The sequence below is a fragment of the Trachurus japonicus genome, chromosome 23, assembly GCF_045865225.1.
Source record: "Trachurus japonicus isolate A0001 chromosome 23, Traja_1.0".
Taxonomy (NCBI): domain Eukaryota; kingdom Metazoa; phylum Chordata; class Actinopteri; order Carangiformes; family Carangidae; genus Trachurus; species Trachurus japonicus.
This window is the reverse complement of record NC_140929.1, coordinates 9,954,915-9,976,184: the sequence shown is the minus strand read 5'-3', so window position 1 is coordinate 9,976,184 and position 21,270 is coordinate 9,954,915. Positions and strand designations below refer to the sequence as shown.

Sequence of the window (21,270 nt, the reverse complement as noted above, 5' to 3'; positions counted from 1 at the left end):
GCCGAGAGGAACATTCCTGCAGTTTGCAGTGAGCAACCTACACACTCACTCATCGGCTCGGCAGTTGGAACATCGGGCCTTCGGACTGAACAAAAACACCTACGGAAACCGTCACAGTTTATGATCCATGTGTGTTATTATGTTTCTATTTTTTACCACTAACAGCAATAATAGAAATAGGCAGACCACGTCACGGGCTCCACGTTCCAGCAAAGATGAGATTTTATGGTTCTTCATTCCATGTATGTTTCAAAAATGAGATCACTGCTTTCAAAGACATGAAGAAAATCAGAGGACAGTTAGAGATGGTGACTCACTGCCTTCATGCTGAATGACAGGATGGCAAACGCCACTTTATCTAATAAAACAAATATAAGACGGCATTTCCATACATATACTGAATTTCTATTGTTTTGATGTGCACATGGGTATTAGTGGGTTTGCATTGCATGGTGCCAGCTCCGGCTACAGTCTACCTACACATTTTTCCAATACCAGATTGAATTGAGACATCAAAAACAGGCTTACATGAGCAGACACGCATGCAGCAACCGAAATAATCTTACAGGAAAACAAAAAGCAGAGACGCATGGTTGAGTGCAGCTTCCAAGGTACTGAGTCAGAAGAAGTGATCTATCTTTTCACACAATTTGGGGTGTGAGTTTCCTGCACAATAGGAGCATGTTGAACATGTTGACCTGCGAGGGGTCAGGCTCAGGTTTGGGTTGGGGTGGGGGAGGAGGGAGGAGGGGAATGGACCCAGGCAAGACTCAAGTCCAGAGAGAGTATTTAAATGGGGGAAACCTGCAACGAGGCATGTGTCATCTCTCTGTCATTCAGTGTTGCAGGACCACAGCGTCAACTCAAATCACACAGGTAAGACCATTAACTATTACTATTACAGGATATTCTACAGTGCTGGGGTGGAAACCAAAATAATATAATATTATTACATATAATAATTCTCTAATATGTTATTAACTACATAATATAAAATGTACAAAGCAAAACAAAACTTTTAATATGTGTTAACTTCAAGTGTTTTGTTTTTTTGTGTTTTTAGGATGCGCATCCTTCTGGTCGTTCTCTATGTTTCTCTTATGGCAGCTCCTGGTCGCAGCAGTCTGCCCAGACGGGGAGACTCTGCCAGAAATACCATACACAACATTATAAACATTGCTCAGACAACTCTGGTTCGCATTAAAATGGTCAGACAAAGGGTATGCACATTGACTCAGATTTGTTATCAAAGTGTTTTTGAGAACACACTGAACTAAGGAAGATTTATATATGAAACTTTACATTTTCCTGGTCAAACCATTTATGATGCTTTTCTTTTTTTTCCTTAGTTGCCTGGATCCCCTGTGATAAATGTCACCAGTCCGCCCATTGAGGGACTAAACAGCATCAGCCATGAACTTGAACTTCTGGATAACGAACTAAGGAGCCTCTCCTCAAACATCCTCAGCCAGATCCAGACTGATGTCGCCAGCATGGGGGGAAGTGTGCGCTCCCTCGCTCAGATAACGGACTGCACCATCCAGGACAGACCCGGCAGAGAGATCAGCAACATCGTGTACCCAGAGAGTTACCTCTACCAGACTCTGACCAAGCTGCAGCGCTACCTGGAGAAGTTCATCCTCAACCAGGATAAACTCAAGGTCTGCTAAGAATTCCAACTCCAATTGCCTCTCTTGCCATTATGCAAATATACAGAAGCTTGTTTGCACATGTAGAACTTCAATGTAGACGATTGTGTAATTTGTAATTGCACATACTATTTTTGTAAGCAGCATTTTAACAGGACTTGTGTTACTTAGTGATGAAAAGCATGTAAACAACATTTTCTCTACTTAGTTCTCAAGCAGTTGTTCTCTTCTGGTTGAATAAGCTTTGCATGTGATGCAAGTAGCTTTTTTAAAAGTATAATTTTCATACAAAGACTCTATAAAGGTTTGAGAGATATTTGAACTGTAGATTTATTTTTTATCTCACATGCAGATTTATTTATATAAGACAAATTTTAATCACTTTATAAAAGTCAAAATATATACACTTAACTTCCAGTGAGGTTTACAATTTATGACATTGAGTATGTCAGTGCGGGTTTTAAAGGAAAATCTATTTGATGAATGAATGAATGATTGATTTGATTTGAGGTGTACTGCAGAAACATTAAGCTTAGAACTGAACTTTTTTTAAATTTCATTTGTTATATCAAACTTTGCAATAAAGATTTAAGTCAGAATTTGGTGTGATTTTTTCTTTTACTTGTGCTATTGTAAAAAAAAAAAAAAAAAAAAAGAAATTTTTTGAATGTAAAATTCATAGGCTTTGTAAATCTTAACTCTATGTTTTACATTTTTCAAAATAAAATAATTACATTACACTTATTACATATATAAACTTTCAAACATTTTCATGCTTGACAAAACATTGGATATAAGAGCAAGTTTGAATTAGTGAGAAGAAGTGTGAATTTGAACTCGGATTTGGGATACATTTATCTATCTAATTGTATTACAATACATTTTGCACATACATTTTGTGAAAGTTTGGTGTTGGGTAAACTAGTTTTAGGAAAAGGGAATGAATGTGCCCTGATAATGTTATTGGCACATTGTGAATTAATGTGATTAGCTGGGTTGGGATACATAACTTTTTTTATAGTTATTCTTTGGGCATGTTATGCCTTTATTTGATAGGACTGTAAAGAGGAAAGAAGGAAAAGAGACCTGGGGAATGATACGCAAGATGGTCTCAGTCGGGGGTCAAACAGGCGATCACTGCTTCGGGCTATGCCCACATGGCATGTGCTATAACCACTGAGCAATGAGGATGATGATGGTTGTAAAATCTTATGATCTGATGTTTTATACCTCATTTACATCGAATTCTGCCATTACTTTATTGTTCCACCCACCTGAGAATAGCAATTTTGCATCTTGTTTTACACACAGTTAATATTTTAGTGTGCACTGTCCCTGTCTGACTAAAATTTACATTACATTACAAGATTCAGACTAACCAAGAGTATTTGTGATCACAATATTTGTTTTATACATTATTAAAGCACTTTTAGATGGGAGATATTTATAGACATTTATATTCAGATTTTTAACAGATGTAGCTATTTTTCCTGTTCATTTATTTTGCTTGTTTTTTTTAGGGTTAGATAAATTAAGCTGCATAGAACTCAATACATCATAAAACAGCACCACAGAGGTCAGCATTTTGGCACTGTGGTCACTTGGATAACGCACAAGAATGTGCCATTAAAGTCTGAACTCTGACCCACATACAAACACACTAATAGTAACAACATCATGCAGAGCGGCGGCCTTGTGACACATACACGGCTGTGAAGTATTACAGTGCACTGAACACCTCAACTAAAAAACACAGACGCGAGGGAATGATTTTATGCTTATACGTGTGTTTATGCAGACCAATTTAGACAGAAATTATTATTATAATTCTGCTGACAATCACATTACAATTGAGAGGAGAACACCGATCGACTGAACAACATAATCCAAGCCAGGATTCATTTTTCTTTAAAGAAGGGAAAACAAATAGAAAGAGACAGAATACAAAATGAGAGTGCTTACACCTCACAAATGAGAATCTAGCTTTACAGATAAAATACAAACTGACAGGAACACATTGATTCTCTAAATTGTGCATTATGTGTGGCTCTTTCAATTCTTTTTTTCTTTCCCTCTAATTGCTATTCATGAAAGATAAATTAAAATAACATTTAAAAAAAAAAAAGATAGATATAAGAACATAATGATGCTATGGGTAAGTGTCTTTTATCGGTATGAATAAATACATATTTTCTTTGGAGCTTGGATTGAAAGGAATAAAAACCTTTCTGGTGTTTAATTTTTCACTATAGCTGACATTTCTCTCACAACCACTAGTTACTGTTGCAGAAAAATAAATATAATTTATGTTTTCTTTCAGCTGACAGACCAAAGCTGTGCGTTAAATTTCAATCATACACACCTTACTTTATTTTCAAAGTAAGGTGTGTATGATTGAAACAGTTGCTGTAAGCCTTATACCTTACAGGACTGTGTTCAAAGTTTCAATATAAACTGCATGCTAATACAGTTCAAACTCGAGTTTTTTAAAATGTAAAGTCGTAATCAAGGATCCTGGGACAGGGACGAAAGAGTGTCAAATAAGCCAGTCATCATATAATTTTGCTTTTTTTTTCAGTTTCCATTTGTCAGTCTTACAGCAGTGTAAAACAGAAGAGACCCAGACATTTTAATTGCATTCATTTTAATGAATTTCTAACAGATTTCTTGAGAGCGTAGATGCTTTTGGAATCATATTCCATCACTCCAGTTCAAACGAATAAATAAACAAAATCCAACTGGATATCTGATGCATACAATTTAAACACCTCAGTGGTTTCTGTTGAAATAAATAGAAGGAAAAAAAACAAATAAAAGACAGAAACTATGCAAGATGCATTTACAGTCCAAAGGCTTCATGTTACATATTGTGCAGAAAGCAGGGCCATCTACCACAAAGCCAGATTGCCGTCTTGTCTTTGGGTTTAACAGGTTTTCTGCTCTCACAAACCTGTGCCAATCAAGTAAGTAAACCTATGTCTATAACATAGTGACAAAGGAAGAATAATCAGTAGAGCAGTTATTCACCTCTCTGCTTTGGCATCAGGAACAGTCTTGAGATAACTTTCTATGTGCAGCACATATTTGTAACAGTTTGTCAAAAAAAAAAGTTCACTCTGAAGACCCTCCCTTCATTTCTTTCACTAAATGGCAGTCTTTCTTTTAATGAAGGGGGGGCAGAGTTAACGTTGCTTAATGATACAGGCCCCAGATTCAAGTGCAAAACAAGCTTCACATGAAGCTGCACAGTAACTTATTTAATACTTAATATGAACATGCTTAAAATCAAAACAACTAAGTCAAACAACTAAGCGTGCTTTAAAAGGAGAGAAAAATGCCTTTATAAAACTATTTGTGCCATCTAAAATATAATTATAAAACAGCTGCAAGACAACGTCATTAAAGTGCATTCTCTTTGAAATCATAAAGCACCTTACAGGTTCAAGGTTCAGTGTAAACAAACTCCCCTAACAATTCAGATTTTTGTTTTGAGGGAGGAAATCGGCAGCGACTTCAAGAATTTTTCCAGTGTACACATGTAGTCCTGCGGGTGGCAGCGCATGTGTGCCGCATGTATCGACTCCTTCCACTTCCTGCTCTCCACGGCCATGCCCCTCTTCCTCCACATGTCAATCATCTTTTCAATGGTTACCGGGTTGCATAGAGCGTCGTTCTCGCTGAAAAAGAAGAGAGCCGGAGTCGTGATGGGGTTGTTGTTGAACACCTCGACGCCTCGGTCGTAGAAGTCCACCGTGTAGGATTTGAAGAGCCAGAAGTAAAGCAGCGCTGTGTTTATGATGAAGCTCTCTAGACGTGGCAGCAGAGTCTTACCCAGGCCTGAGGAAGAACAAGAAAGAAAATTGTTAAAACCACATTAAACAGTAATGCAGCTGGTATTAGATTATATTCTTGAAAAGGAAAAAGCTGCACAAAAAACCCAGTTACTATCAGAAAAGAAAATCAATGTCAGCGCACCAAACCAAAAAGTAATTCAATTTTCTTTTGACATATCATATTTACTGCATAATTTAATAGTTTAATAATAGCTGCAACAATCAAATGTTTTTTACTCGTTAACAGCTGCAGCTTCTCACAGGTAGATTTAGCTCAGAGCAACTGATGATGATGCACCTCCCATCCCAAGAAATAATATAAAAACCAAGTTTTGTAGTCCTGTATGAAGCTCAAGCACTTTTAGAAAATGCACTAAAATATTTCTTCATGAACTCTGATTAATTAAAAAACTAATGTTTTGGTTTGTTTTCATTTGTTTTTTATTCATTCCCCTGACAGTATCATGAGACAGGAAGCACTGGACTACTTTGGCTATTGTATAGATTCCTCATATAGCCTCTGTCTTTCTTTTTATTACTTCAATTACTTCATTTACTGTAACAATGTCAGGTGCTGCATACCCAATTTGTATGTAGGTTTTATTCTATTTTTGTGAAAAAGTTCAAATAAAATATCTTTTTTAAAAAAACAACAACTAAGAGATCATTTATTACACAAAAGTGAGTTGATGGATGTTTTTTGCAGCCACTGTCCCAAGGGAAGCTGCCTCTATACACAACAGTCCTGGACTCTTGATGAACTGGAGCAGTGAGTCAGCTGTCTGATGAATTATTTACAGCTCTGGCACACGTATCCAACACAAAAGTAACCTGAGTCCCAGTGGGTCTGTGGTGGATCACCCACCCTCACCCTCACTCACCTACTGCCATGTGCTCCAGAGAGCCAGCCACCAAGCTGTCATAGATGTGCCCTATCACCCTCTGGCCCAGTTGTGCATACTTCTCGGGTCCATGTGCAATGTGGGTGAGCATCTGGGTGAAAGTGTAGCCGCCGATGGAGGAGGCGTGGACCAGCAAGGCCCTCCCTGAGAACTGAGGCTCCTCCAGCACTTTCAAAACTTCCAGTCCATAGTCGAGCCCCCACTGAGGCCACAGGAAGTGCATCACGCTGCTCTGGACCAGGAGGACGTCCATTCCTCGGTCCAGGTAAAGGTCCCTGTACTTGGCCACGGCTCCGGGCTGCGCACCGAGCCAGGAGAAGAAAAGCAGAAGCGGACGGGAAGAGGCAGAGTCTTTGGTTCGACATGTCTGTTCCTCTGCCTGTGAGAGTGGAGTGTAGTAATAAGTTATCCCATTCCTGATCCTCTTCACATTGAACTTCCCTCCACTGACTTCAGACACAGTTGCATTAGTCCTGAAGAGACTAAAAAAAAAAGACACAACAAACCACAGTCAAGATTTAAACATGACAGAGAGGACAGGCAACATTTCCATGGCATTTGACTACATATCATTTTAGAAAAACCTATTTAGCATTACAGTTATTTCTACGAATACCTGATATTTGACATGGTTCATTAATGTCAATCCATCACAGCCTAGTCTGTACTCTGACTATAGCCGGACAAGCACGGGCTTTTAATGCTAATATTGGGCCCATAAATTTTCATTATTAATTCATATTTTCAGTATTTGTTCATGAATGCAACTCAAACACTTCCTGCAGTTAATAAAATGATGCTTTATGGCTCATCCAAGATGCTACATGTACAATTAGCAGGTTGTTTTACTCCTTTGATGAACCTACAGTATGTTATTACACTAACAATGAAAGAATGTAGTGATCATAATCGGATTTTGAGTGTTCATGCCCCCACCCCACCCCCCACGGGCTGTTACCTTATGTGGAAAAATGAGTGGGGGGAGGTTCAAGCTCCTAGCAATTTATAACACACTTTCACCGAAGTGAAACCACCACAGTATATTGCTGGCTACCAGGAAGATAAGAAGACATTATAGACTCAGCATCACCCGGCATCTTTGCATGCTCATATAACTTCCGCATAACAGGTCAGAAGCAGGCGACCACTGGTCATTCAGTTACCCAGAGAGCAGCAGGTTTCCCATCGTGTCGCGTTAAACCCGTCCGGCGAGGGAGTCCTGTCGGTGGTCTGGATACAAAAAAATGGCTTGGGACGGACGGTCAGTCGCTATCTGCCACGGTGTCGGCTCCTCGCAGCAGCGCTGGATGAATAAAGAGGAACTGACGACCGAGAGCCCGCCTCCATCGACACCGGCTCTCCACACTTGCAGTTCTGCGGGAACGCGCACTGATGCGACTAAATTCGACGCTCGCTCCCGTGAAATAACGCAGTTAGAAATTGGTAATCTGATATAATCTGCCATGATAGAATAATATAGCGACAGTCTTGCGATACCAATTATAATGACATTGATTGCATTGTTGTTCATTTTTTACCATTTGACTGTGATTGACAGTCGACAAAACAGATCGACATAAGTCAACCAAGGCTACAAATAAGGCGATGCTGAGCGATGTGTTTGATGATAACCGCATCTTAAACACAGCTTATCTCTGACACTGGTTTTTAATAGTTCAAAGGATGTGAGAACAAGTTATCGCCTCGAGGACAGTCACACTAGTAAAAGTCTATTTGCTTTGACCTACTAATCAAATAAGTGTAAGACACGTCAGTGACCACAAGATGGAGCCAGAGACTGAGTCAGCAGAAATAAGACACCGTTACTCAGCTCATGGAGCATTTTCAATGTGTTCACTTTACAAGGCTGGACCACAACAAAGTACATTCACTTGAGTACATCTTAAGTATAATTTTTGAGAGTCTGTATTATACTTTACTATACATTTTGAGTGTCTGTATTGTACTTTACTATACATTTTGAGTGTCTGTATTGTACTTTACTATACATTTTGAGTGTCTGTATTGTACTTTACTATACATTTTGAGTGTCTGTATTGTACTTTACTATACATTTTGAGTGTCTGTAGCCTACTATTTTTGAGTGTCTCTGTACTATACATTACTATACATTTTCAGTGTCTGTACTATGTTTGCATTTTGCATCATTTGCATTAAACTGACAACTACATTTTTTCATTGCGCCTTTGCAAAGATAAATGATGTCACCATCGGGTCACCTCAGCGTAGCTTGCTGTGAGTGTGAGGCTGCAGTCGTCGTGACAGCGCTGTGTGTAGGTGACCGTAAAATGGCTGTCACAGTTGTGATCAGATCTTTCCATTCTTTCACATAGAGGCAGCAGAGGCAGTTTTAGGTCATCACAGCCTCACTCACTTTCTCTTTTTTTCCTCTGTCTATTTTCTGCAGTCATTTGCACCTTCCCCCACCAACACACACACACGCGCACACACATGACATTATATTTTCCAGCACTGCTGTTTTATGTTTGACCATCCAGTAAGTATCCAGTGTAATATTTATTTTGGGGTTTGAGAGAATTCACTGAGTGCATTCACATGCTTGTTACTGTTATATCCTTTCATTGTTGCTCAGGTTTTTGAGAACCTCATGTTGAAAATATAATTGCCTTCTTTCAGAAAACTGTATAAACCTTTGAAAAGGCTCTGCATTACTGTCTGGTAATTGTGTAGCTCCTCAACACTAGATAATATACAATTAAAATCGTAATGTGGCCAAATGCAATCTCTGCATCACAGGAGCAGCATTTTTAAATAAAATGTTTTCACATTGTTGTGGATTGTTAATACAATAAGCACTGTGGTGCTAACAAATTACCAGTTATATTCTTCAGACTTCAAAAAAAAAAAAAAATACATGCTTGTTCTTATCTTTTTTTTTTATTCTTGTTTGGACCGAATACTATCCACAATAATAAATCTCCTACAATAGTCACATTATGATTTTTTTTTTTTTGGTGTATATCATACTTGCATTGTTGGTGCAGTTGGTGCTGTGCAGGTCAAGTAAACTTGAGTTATTACAGCTTGTATCAAAACAAAAAAAATCAAAGGAAGTGAGAGTGGAAACATTAAAAGTTCGAGGACATAAAACAAAAACAATGAATAAAAAGATAATCCCTTGTGGCTTGATCCTTTCACATTACATGTAAAATATTGATTGGAGCAGCTTTGATCTCTTGATTTACACGTGTTAACTATTTTATTTTATTTGTGTGAGAACTTCACGTGCAACAGGAAAAGAAAAAAAGCCAGAGACTTTCTTTGCCGCGGCCCAGCGTGGTCACTTTGAGGCTCAGTCAGGCAGAAAAGTGTTTGAGCCCCAGAAAAACATAACCCAATAGGCCATGTGCTCGTGTTACTCTCAATAACTCGCTCCCCCCTCTTCCCCAGTCTTATGTCATCCTGTTTTAACACCCCCCCCCCTCATCCCTGCTGGTTCTCTATACATTCCCCCTCATCAAATCAAATCTCTCACTCCCAGGAGAAGAAAAGCCTCCATCACTCTCTCCTGACCCTCCCTGCAAAACAGCAAAGACCCTCTCACCCATTTCCCCTCCTCAGCACCCCAGACCCCTGCTCCCACCCCCTCTTACCGCTGCCACACAAACCCCTGGCCTTTCCTTTTCGCATTGTTTCTCCACGGCCCCTATTGTCCTGGCAAAGAGAGAGAGCTGGGAGGGAGTGGAGGCAGAGAAGAAAAAGAGGAGAGGAGAGGAGGGGGGGGGAGAGAGGAGAATGTGCCCTCTCTGTTCTCCGAGCAGGACGGGTTTCCACCCACATCAGGGTGTGGAAATTCCGCTGCAGCTTCCTGCTTTCTTTCTTTTTTCTTTTCTTTTTTTTACTCCTCTCACTCATCTCTGTCATATTTTTCTCCTGGCATCATGTGCCTTCCTACTGTAACTTTTCACGCATGACATTACACCAAGGCAAGCATGTCTGTGATTAAACCACAAGACGATTCACTTTGCCCCAAGATTGTACGAGGACGTCACAAAAATTGCAATTTAAGACAAAAAAAGTTGAAAAGGAAATGTGCAGCAGATGTTGGAGTTGTTTTTTGTTTTTTTTTAGCTTTCAGAAAATCTAACTAAGTACAACATTAGCAGGGAGATTATACATGTTCCAACCAGAGGAAACATGCGGAAATGTGCAGTTTTACAGTGACGAATGCATGGAAGGCGTAGCAAATCATTATGAGCCAAGAGATACACAGTCTGGAGTTTGACAAATTTTCTCATCTGTTCATGAAGGGCACAACTCTGTGAAGTCAAAAATAAATGAGTTATGGCTCAGGTTTGTTACTGTTCAGCACCAAAAACAAAACAAAAACACAACACTGGGGATGGTCATCTACCATTTCTTCTCCCTTCTACTTTGTTCTTCAGCCATTTCCCTCTTTCTTCCATCCATCTTCATCCATCTACCCCCCCTTTCTCCATGTGAGCGGCTGGGCTCTGATTTGCATTCATAATACGTTCAGAGGCTGTTGTAGCTCATGTGTGACACCTGTCGTCTCCATCAATCTTCCTTATTGGTATGGGAACCATGTTAAATCCCTGGTAGGTAGCTCGGAGCTGATGCATAAACATACAATCGTTAATTACACATGGCAAACGTACGTCTCTCTGGACCTAAACATCTGCACCGTAATCCCATCTGAAACCTGCAGCTGTCGTTTTGGATTTTAATCACTCCTCTATATTGATAATGTGTTGTGCTACAGACACATAAAATACTTGGCTTGCTTTGTAACTGAGCGTGTGCATTAGGAAACCATATAAACATAATCTGTGCTTATCAGTTAATTCCCCTATCAGTTTATTAAATGTAACTTAATTGAGGGGTTCATCTTATAAATGCTTTGTTAAATGGCCATTGAGTAAGCGCGATTAAACAGTATTGTCTGCTCCCTTTCAGCACTTTAGAGTCTTCCAGCTCATTGTTTTGGCTTTATGGCTTTGGACTCTGTTGTTTTGGTTCAGTCTCGGTCTAATGGCCTTCACTTCACTGCAGTACTTTAAAGATGCAGCTGTTTTCTGTAGGAATGCTCTAATAAAGTAACTTTGCACTGGCTCCACAGCAATAAACAGCAGACAGAAAACTAGCTCAAATAAAGAAAAATAAGTCTGGAGGCTCATAGAACAAACAAATCTCCTGGTAATCTCTGAATACAGATTGAGCTATTCCACACACACACACACACACACACACACACTATTGTCCCCTACGCAGGGTAAATGCCTACATTCAGCCAATATATTGCCGACTGCCTCCAAATTCACTCTAATGAAGCGAGCTGACAATTTGAGGTTTAAAAGCTGAGGTCTGACCTGAGCATTTGCGTCCACAAATGATTCATCAAAACGTTAAACTCCAGCGCTGTGAACACTCGATCAAAGTGAAGGTGGCACATTATTTACACCACACCACAGCCTGCCTCTCTGTGTATCTCTTCAGTAAATGCAGATGACTTGTCCACCAAGGTCATCTCTGATCCTCATCTAACTTAATCAGCCATATCAAATCTGTCTGAGAACACATTCACAAAAACACACACACACACACACACACACACACACTCTTCGCTGAGCTTAAAATACACATCCCAGCAGCACCTTATTCATCCAATGAGATTTGAAACATACACAGGGATGTTGTGTTGCATGTAAAGAGTTACAAAGTGCGTAATGGATTTCTCCCCCAGTCAGATTGTCATTATAGATTTTTTCAAAGGTCATCTTTACACCATGACTACGGCTGTTCCATATATATATAAGACCTCCAACGATGACATGTCTCACTCTGTTTTTAAGTGAGTGTATAAAGAGAAACATCAGGAAACATTTTTAGATGGGAACATATGGCTGAGGGCAATAATACACACGCATGAAATCAGGCTTTTTAAATTAAAATGAATATTTAGGGTTTAAAAAAAGCTGCTGTCAGAGGATGGAACTGTTTTTATGGATAAAGGTGACGAGGTCTCGACCTTGCTGGCACTATAAAAAGACGGTAAATTGGCTGATGGCTGGTTCCATAAAGATGGCAGAGCCAATAAACTATTGATAGATTCCATTGTTTTGGGGTTTTTTTTTCGTTTTTTTCCCCCAGACAAAGAAACTTTCTTTGACCTCCACAATCTGCCATTGTCTGGCACTTTCCGTGTGCTGGAGCCAGCGGATAGTACAAGGAGAGGACATCAGTATGAAGTCATACACTCTCCCTCTCTCTCACACACACACACACATACACATGCACTGGTTTCTTAGTATTCTCCAAGGGATGTCGATCTGCTTCACAGTATCCTCAAGACGCCAGACAGGCCCGAGAAAGCACGAAAAGTGCCTTTAACACACTGCAGTCCACTGCCATTGGTCACACTGATAACACAGGAATATGTGTAAAAGTGCATGATACAGCCCACAGAGGTAATCTTGAATTAGAACAGTTTCCAGTAAAGCAGAGGTGAACTGGACTGAGAATCATGACAGCATACTTTAAATATGTTATCTTACTGTCTTCAAGTCAAGCTCTGTTAAGTTAAGATTACATTTTCCTACGTGTTATCTCTCATATATTTGTACTACTGCAAAAGAAAATTGAAAAATGACAGGGGAAAAAATCGAGAACGTCGTAAGGATATGAATAAATAATGACCGCCATCTTTAATTAGAGCGAACATGCTCGTCTGTTGTTAAAGCTGTCCTCTGGCACAGTTTAAAGATCAGCTTACCGCGTCCCAAATTCATAACTTCATAACATAACGTAGCTCTGAAATATCTGTCCTGGGATCAGAACGGGGGTATTTTACCTCTCATATCCTTCACTGCTGTTAAGAGAACCATGCCGGCTCGAAAGAAACGTTTATGTCGAGAGTTATTACAGTGATTTGATTTGACAGTAGGTTTAAAATGAACTCTGGATATTATTTACTGCCTCTAAATTGTGTTGCTTTTACCCAGAGCTCTTTAAGATGAGCTTGCTCCCTTCTTACCCAGTTCAGTTTAGCATGGGGGATTCATTCTGTGTCATTTCTATATTAGCATATGGCCGTCTTGACTGGTTCTCAAGGTCAGAATAATGGTGTGTGTATTTCGGGCGGCGAGGATATCCATCCTTAGATATTGTGTTCAATCCAAATCCTATTATTCTGCAGGAAAACAGTAGAAGAATGAAGCCATGTGGCAAAAGGAACTACAGTCTTTTATCTCACCAGGGTAAAAGTAAAGGTGGTAAGAATAGCAAGGAGACTCAAGATCAAATATGTTATTAAGGTGATCTTGCCTGTGCCGGTGGGACTGAGCTCAGCTGGGGAGGGGGCTGCAGGACTGTTGAGCCACTGTTCAGGAAATGATATTTCCTCGGGCTGGGAGTTCGCTGATTGTTTCTATATTTGGGAAATTCCTGAGGATCATAACTTTAAAGATCAGTAGGGAGGGGGAATGTTGTGATAAAGTTAATGCACAACAGTAACACCCTATGAATGGACAGACACCTCAGATGTCAACTGAGATAAGTCGGTGACGCGACGCCGGTCGGTTGACATAATAGTGTTTCAAACTATGTCAAAGGTGAGTCTCTTCACCGTTATGTACTGTACATTTTATAGGAGGGAGGGGATCGCGTGAGCCGTTTTGTGCCTGGGTGGGGTGGGATGGAAACTAATAATAATACAGATGTTTTAAAGGGTAACTTGAGTTCATAACAAATTAGGTTGTGTTTACATTCAGTCATATTAAACAATATGGTACCTCTTGATTAATGCCCAGTGCCATTGTCCCAGTGCATGATTTGTAAACATGGCAGATGATCATAAGAGTTAAGTAGAAGTTGAGGGCGCTCCGGTGGCTCACATCATAAACCATGAGCTGCATGCCATCCCTCCTCTCTCTCTCCCCTGATTTCCTGTCATTCTCATGCTGTTACTATCAATAGAGACCTTAACAGCCAAAAAAAAACATAGAGGTAGAATAACCAAACCATGGCATCTGCTCTAGATATATATATATATATATATATATATATATAAAAAAAAAAAGGAGGTGGAGGTGCTAATGCAAAACAGGATTTGGGAAACTTTGACATTCTTGTCTGGTAACAAGGTTGAGGTTTTTGCTAATCATTTTCATTGGTAATGGTGTAAAACTAAACTTTCTAGGAAGTGATAAAAGGAGGTTCAAGTTCAGATTAGGAAAAAACCCAGGTTAGCCGAACTGGTTTCCTGGCTCTTTAATACTTAGCGAAGTGATTACTGAGTGATTATTACGGACATTTCAGGCGGGTAGCGTGAGGTTGAATCTCCAAATAAAGTTGTAATCTGGCTAATCCTTTGGTTTATTTACAGCCTCTCTTTTACGCTTCTGTTCGTGTTTGTCTGCCTGTCAGACTTCACCGAAACAATGTTGTCACATTCGCAGATAGGCTTGTCCTGTTCCCACAAGCAAAAACATGTGAACGTTCAAGTGACTACAAAGTACAGTGGCACTCAGCGCAAAAAATGGCATCAAGAGGAAGTGGTGCAATGTTGTTACATAGCCACTAAATTGATGGGTAGGTCAGGTTGGTTGGATGGCTCGACAAAATGTCAGACTTTGATGTGTGGACTGCTGTTGGCTTCTCATTTCAGTGCGCTGACAATCAACGTCAGATTCTTTCAGCTATGGCCACTTTGTTAGCTACAGCAAAACTTCAGCGCAATCCTAAACCACCCAGTCACTAGAGAAGCCATCATATCAGATAAGCAGTATTGTTTTTGCTGTAATCTAATAGAGTTTTTTAGACGGCACCGACAAGCAATACTTGTGTCATTGTAGAGGGCATTAACAAAACAGAAATCATGTTGTTTACTTTCAGCCAATAGTCTGATGAGCTCAATTTATTCTTAGCTAATACAGTAGAAATGATGGCTAAAATTATGAAAAAATGCATTATGTTGCAATAAACTGGCATTATCCTTGAAATAAACTTGACTGTGTGGTTGTGGGTGATTTGTTTGCAGAGTCAAAAAAAGAAAAGAAAAGAAGTCTAATTACAAAAACAGCTGCATTCAGATTTTACCAGCTTATAGCTTGTGTGTATGTGTGTACACCAGGTGTGTACAGGATATGTATGTATGTAATATTCAGCATGTGTGTTTGCATAAGCCATTGTAGTGTGACACCCAACTCTGTTTCCCAGTGTCCACAGCACTGGGTGATCTCCGCTAATGAACAATTTGCTCAGTGAGGTGTGACCACAGCCATTGTGATGGGAGCCACATAGTGGACTACTGATGCAGTGGGCGAGAGAGATAGAGACAAATACAGAGAGAGAGCAGGAGAGAGAGAGAGAGAGAGAGCAAGAGAGAGGAAGAGGGAGAGGGAGAGGAGGGAGGGAGGGAGAGTGGAAGTCTATTCCACACGGCAGACAAACCTACACAGGCTCAGTAAGACGGTCGCTCCTGCAGCACTCGTACACTCACACTCACACTCACACTCTCACCACTGGCTGTGGATTCTCCATCTTCCTCCACACATCTGAAGGTAAGAAGCAGCTGACATGTTTCAGTAGTTGTTCCATCTCTGCCTCTGCCTGCATCTGTTTAATCAGCTGGTCTGTTTCTAGATATGAGGGATGTGTGGCTCTGACTCCCAGTATGCACGCTGTTATAGGCTGAGATACACACTCTAGCTGCTGCTATATAGGTAAACACACTGGCACACACACACACACACACACAACATAACATTTCAAACACGTATGGAGGGTTGTGTCTGATGTTGGTGTATTGATACTCATTAGAATCAGGATTAAGGAGATCAGAGGGAATCGTTTAGTGGTAAATCTTTAAGCAAGAAAGCAACGTGTCTGCCAGTGGCATATGTATATATATAAATATATATACACACACACTGGTATGAGAGAGATAGAGTGTGTGTGTTATCTGGGTACAGCTCATGTATTAATATGGATGTTATTCATGAATATCTGGCTTGGACAGCCTTGTGTTTACTACAGAGGGATGCTCAGAATATGCATGTTTGTGTGCTGTTTTGATGAAAATGCTCTTGCAAGCATGGATTGGATTGTTTGTGTGTGTGTGTGTGAGAAAGAGAGAGAGAGAGAGGAGAGAGAGAGACTGCCTATTTGCATATGAGTGCAGCACACTCCTGCAAGCGGAACAGCGGAGTCCAAAAGGTGCTCAAATCCCAGGGATTAGCGCGACGTCTTTGGCTTCAGCTGTCACCATGGCAAAGGCAGCCGGTGGAACGCCTCTGTTTGAGAGCGTCCTTTTATAAATCGTCAGGTTTACCGCATTCATCAGCACAGGGGGGCTAACACAAGCACTAGCCCGGCACAATTAATGTCAGTCTCAAGCATGGAGGGGATATGTTTCATGAGAGGTCAAGGTGGGATTTTAAAGAGATGGACTATATAAAAAGGTGTGTGTTTCTGGAACCAAATCAATCTGAGTAAAAGATAAAATGGCATTCGAGTGAATCAACAAGTTTTCCCTTAAAAGGAAATGTTAACTGTGTTGTTAATGTTGTGATGGCATTTCTAGGAATCACCAGAGGAAAGCACACAGATTAGACTAGCGAGGGATTAGTTTTGTAAATAGCATGACTCAGGATACTGTTTGGTTGTTTAACTAACAGCACGATAGTGTAAGTAACCTGCTCCGAGCATGTGATGCTTCTCATTTGGACTCATGACCAGAGGTTTGGTTTTTTTACTTGGACATGCCCTCTCTTATACGGTCAATAATGCCCAGGGACTATTGACTGTAGGTCAAGCTGCAAGTTAGTCATGGAAAAATCACATCACTTAATGAATTATAGAGTTTACTTAGAGCGGATTCATAACATGCAACCACTACCAGATGCACAGGTAAAGAATCTTTGTATTCATTAAGACTCGATTCACAGTTTTCCACTTGCACTTTGCCGTATTCACTTTCTGACTGAAAAGAACATAGTTAGATGCTAAACGCTCATCTGAAAGACTGGAAACAGAGGGAAACAGCAACCCTGGCACTGCCAAAAGATACCATACACTGTCTCTCACCACTTCTGAAACTCAGAAATAAAAAAAACCAAACAACAACTTGCAGTTTCTAAGTTTTGATGCTGTAACATATCCCTGAGTTTTGTCATCACCACAACATAAACAAACAGACAGGGAGACTTGGTGCCGGGGCATTATCACTGCACGCAAGATATGAGCATCAACTATGAAAATACGATTGTCTAGAAATTGTTTCACCCACCAGTAAACTGCCTGATTCATTTTAAAAATGCAATATTGATATGGCATGAAATATTTAATCAATGTTTATGGGGGCACTGAACACACAGTGGTAATCCATAATGGTGAAATGAACCAACCGTAAAATTAATCTGTGAACTCGAAAGAAAACAAATAAGGTCCCAAATATTGAATTATATTGTGTTTTTTTGTCACAATGATTACCATCTAGGAAGATTAATTTTATGTTGTATATATCTAAAGTGAATTGCCACAATAATTTGCTATCATTGTAACCACAGCCACTGAAGATGATGAGATGGAGCGACAGATATCTACCTGCAACACTAAGCTTTCTAACACTTTATAAAGCCCTTCCAATGTGCTGCTTTATGCAGAATAAATCCCTGATGGATTAAATCAGCCAGTCAGATTGAATCTGTGCGGTATTGACATCCCAGCGTAGCGCCAAAGTCAGGAGAGGACAAGAGGAAAAAGCCATACGTTGACTTCTTAGATGTGTGATGGATCCCGTGGTGTTAAAGGGCTGCAATCGAAAACACAGGACTAAACAGCACGTGGGAGGATGCAGTGTTTAAATGCCACGGTCACATGCAAGTGCATCGACATAAAACCATGGAAGTATTACAAGTGGGAAAACTAGTGGTTGTAAATATGCACACCCACACAGCAGTTTAAAAAAAGAAAGAAAGAAAAAACACCCACAACAGTGGCCATTTGCAGGAAGGTAAATTACTCCATTATCCTGGACTGTGTCATTGATCCTTAGGCCTTTTCGTGCTTAAAGCAGGTTTGTTAAAATAGTAATGACATTGGCCACAGTCAATTCGTCTCCATTTGCGAGCCCCCCCAGTACAGAGCCTCTCCATTTCAATCACTCAGGAGAGACACACACCTCTAATTCAGTCACTATCTTTCTCACTTGCCTTTCCTTTTATAGCCCTCTCTTTTCTTTCCCCCTGATCTCACTATCATTTTCAGCGACGCCCGTGCTTATGCCTTTCTCTTTTTTACTAGCTTTACCACAGTGGCCTTATTATTATCATCATCACACAGAGGGGCTTGTAAACACCGTCGACAGATTAATTTCAAAGACAGAATTTTCCATAGAGTAATATTATGCTACAGCAGGTTGAAGGCTGATTGAGAACAAGATGGCTGATGGTCTTGAGAGAAGTGATTGAGCGGGGGGCTTCTCACACACACAACGCACACAAACACATAGACTAAATTGAAAGTCAGGAGTCTGTTTGCGGAGTTAATAAAGGAGGCTCTGGCAACAAACTAAAATGAGCATTAGGGAGACTGCGGCAGAGTTTGCTCTCCTGGACTAAGAATGCCACAACTGAATGTCAATATGGTGGTTTTGTCTCTCTCTCTCTCTCTTTCTCTCCGCTCTCTTTCCTGCCCTTGTCTTTTGCTCTCTGCCCTTCTTCACTGCTTCTCCTTCTGTTTCTCCATCTCTGCTCCATTGAGCACACTACAGTGGCAGGCCTCGGTCTTTGTCGGGAGCAGCGAGACAAAACGCCAGCAAAATAATAGAGGGGACTAGTAAAATTCCCCACAGACACTTTTTTATAGTTCCTTTCCACACTTGCTCTGCTGCCTGTCAAACCAGACAATGCCTCCACTAACAGGCATGTATTTGATGTGGTGATGAGTGACAAGAAAGTTACAGACCCAATCTAGAAAATGTAGTGCAATGGGCTTGGATGCATTGGTGGCTTGTTATTGCAAGTTATCCTAAAGTTTATTTATTAATTAGTCAGATTAATGCATTTCTGGCCAGAGATATTGAAAATGTGATATAAATCTCTCCGCTCATTGTAGGCTACCATTGTTTTGAACCACAACTTCAATGTTTTGGGTCAGTAACTTATAAGCCAAAAAGCTCTGAAACACCATAATCATGGGTTTATGAACAAGCTACCAGTTGCTCAAATGTTTTTTATGTTTATTTATTAACTATGTTTATATTATAATTATGTGAGTTATTTAAGTTGATTCTATTGATCACAAATGACCAAAACATGAGTTGTAAACACAATCGTTACTGCCACTAGATGTCGCACTAAACCACCAATAAAACCATAGGGTCCAAACAAACAAACATTTTATCGGCCAAAAACCTCCCATTCCTCTCCTTTCCCATCGCCCCAAGCCAGCAAGATCAGGAAACTCAACGAAAGTGGCCCATTAACACACAACAAGAAGAACATCTAAATAAAATGACCGTGAGTAGACGACAGCCGTCAAAACACAACCGCTAGCCCGCTTTAGCACCACCGTTCGTTAGCGCTGCAGTTAGCTAGGTTGCCATAACAATAACGTAGGTTGTCTTAGCAACGTTAGCCGTTAAAGCTAAGCGAGCTAACAGCCGCTCACCAATGAAAACAGCAGTGCGTACATGTCAATTTACTTACATGTTTAGTAGAGACGTCATTTCTGAGGATCTTCCGAGTCAAGCTGGTGTATTTCCACGACACAGTTAAACTCTTTTAAGTCGGCATGCTTCGGTTTGTGGAGGAAATTCGGCCTTGGACTTGGATCACATGGACAGAGGCGGTAGAAACTTTTAAAACCTAATGGATATTATTTTTGTCGGTCCACTTGGTTGACAGGGATTTGAGCTGATAATCCTCATGGTCAGTCCACCTGTTCTGTACTGTGTTTCTGTCTTTGACAACAAAGCATTGATAGTTCAGTTAATTCAGTTCCGGAGGTCACCTTTCACCTGTTTCACCTGTGCGTGACGTAATTCTCCTGCGTGATTGCGTCACACACCTGTGGGCCCGGTGAGTTTATAAAATTAGGGGAGGCCTACAATTTTACATAGGCTACACAAATCTAAATTTTCAGACAAGAGGCCAAATTATCTGGAACTGTCTATATGTGATTGTGAAAGTAGAAAGCTTGTTAAAACATTTAGGCTACTCTTTGTAAGCTCTACAAAATATGAATTGAACAAGTATTTTTTCTCTTCTCTTTCTTTGTCATGTTGTTACCCTTATCCCTGGCGTGTTTATAATGCATGTGTATACTACTGTATTGTTGTCAATCAAGCAAAAAATGAAAAAAAATAAAATAAGGGGAGGGCCAACCCTGCAACAGGTATCTCAGGGACTCACGTGTATGCTGTTTGAGAAATTTAGATTTCAGCTCACAGATTCCATCTCTCCGTTATATTTTTACATAGAGTATAGTTATAGCATATTGTTTTAACCCTTTACGGAGATGCAGTAATATCTAGAAATATAGCTTGTCTTAGATAATCCTTATACATTCTTATTTCCATGACTGATCAACTAAATCAGCTGCATTGTATCCTAACTTTGTGGAGCAGCAAAACTAAAAGAAAGCTGATATCTTTAAGAATAGGTGCTTGCACGTCTCCTATGACAGGATGACTCAGCCATCAACAGAATACCATCTGGTCTGCTACTTGAGTCAAATCAAACAAAGTAAAAATGAAAATTCTTCTCCGTGCTTCAGTGATGAGAACAAACTGAGAGAAGAAAACATGCTCTGAATTCTGCCCAAAACACTGGTGTTGAAGAGATATGGAAACGTCGTTCTGACTGAGGGTTTCCTCGATCA

At 40.1% G+C, this 21,270-nt stretch overlaps 2 protein-coding genes across 3 annotated transcripts; one reads left to right on the top strand and one right to left on the bottom strand.

The window, feature by feature from the left end:
- Positions 1–763: 763 nt before the first annotated feature.
- On the top strand, positions 764–1,981 carry lepb (leptin b). Its single transcript, XM_085769324.1, has 3 exons — positions 764–876; positions 1,064–1,220; positions 1,350–1,981. The coding sequence occupies exons 1-3, from the start codon at positions 794–796 to the stop codon at positions 1,668–1,670; spliced, it is 561 nt and encodes a 186-aa protein (XP_085625450.1). The 5' UTR covers positions 764–793; the 3' UTR covers positions 1,671–1,981.
- Positions 1,982–4,282: 2,301 nt separating this feature from the next.
- Positions 4,283–20,131, bottom strand: LOC146962564 (transmembrane protein 53-A-like). Of its 2 annotated transcripts, none has more exons than XM_085768920.1 (3): positions 20,097–20,131; positions 6,364–6,866; positions 4,283–5,486 (listed from the first exon to the last, which is right to left on the bottom strand). In XM_085768920.1, exons 1-3 carry the CDS (start codon positions 20,114–20,116, stop codon positions 5,125–5,127), a joined length of 885 nt encoding a protein of 294 aa, XP_085625046.1. In that variant the 5' UTR covers positions 20,117–20,131; the 3' UTR covers positions 4,283–5,124. The 2 variants fall into 2 exon arrangements, with proteins under 2 accessions (XP_085625046.1, XP_085625045.1); XM_085768919.1 differs by lacking the exon at positions 20,097–20,131 and adding an exon at positions 7,548–7,722.
- Between the last annotated feature and the right edge of the window lie 1,139 nt (positions 20,132–21,270).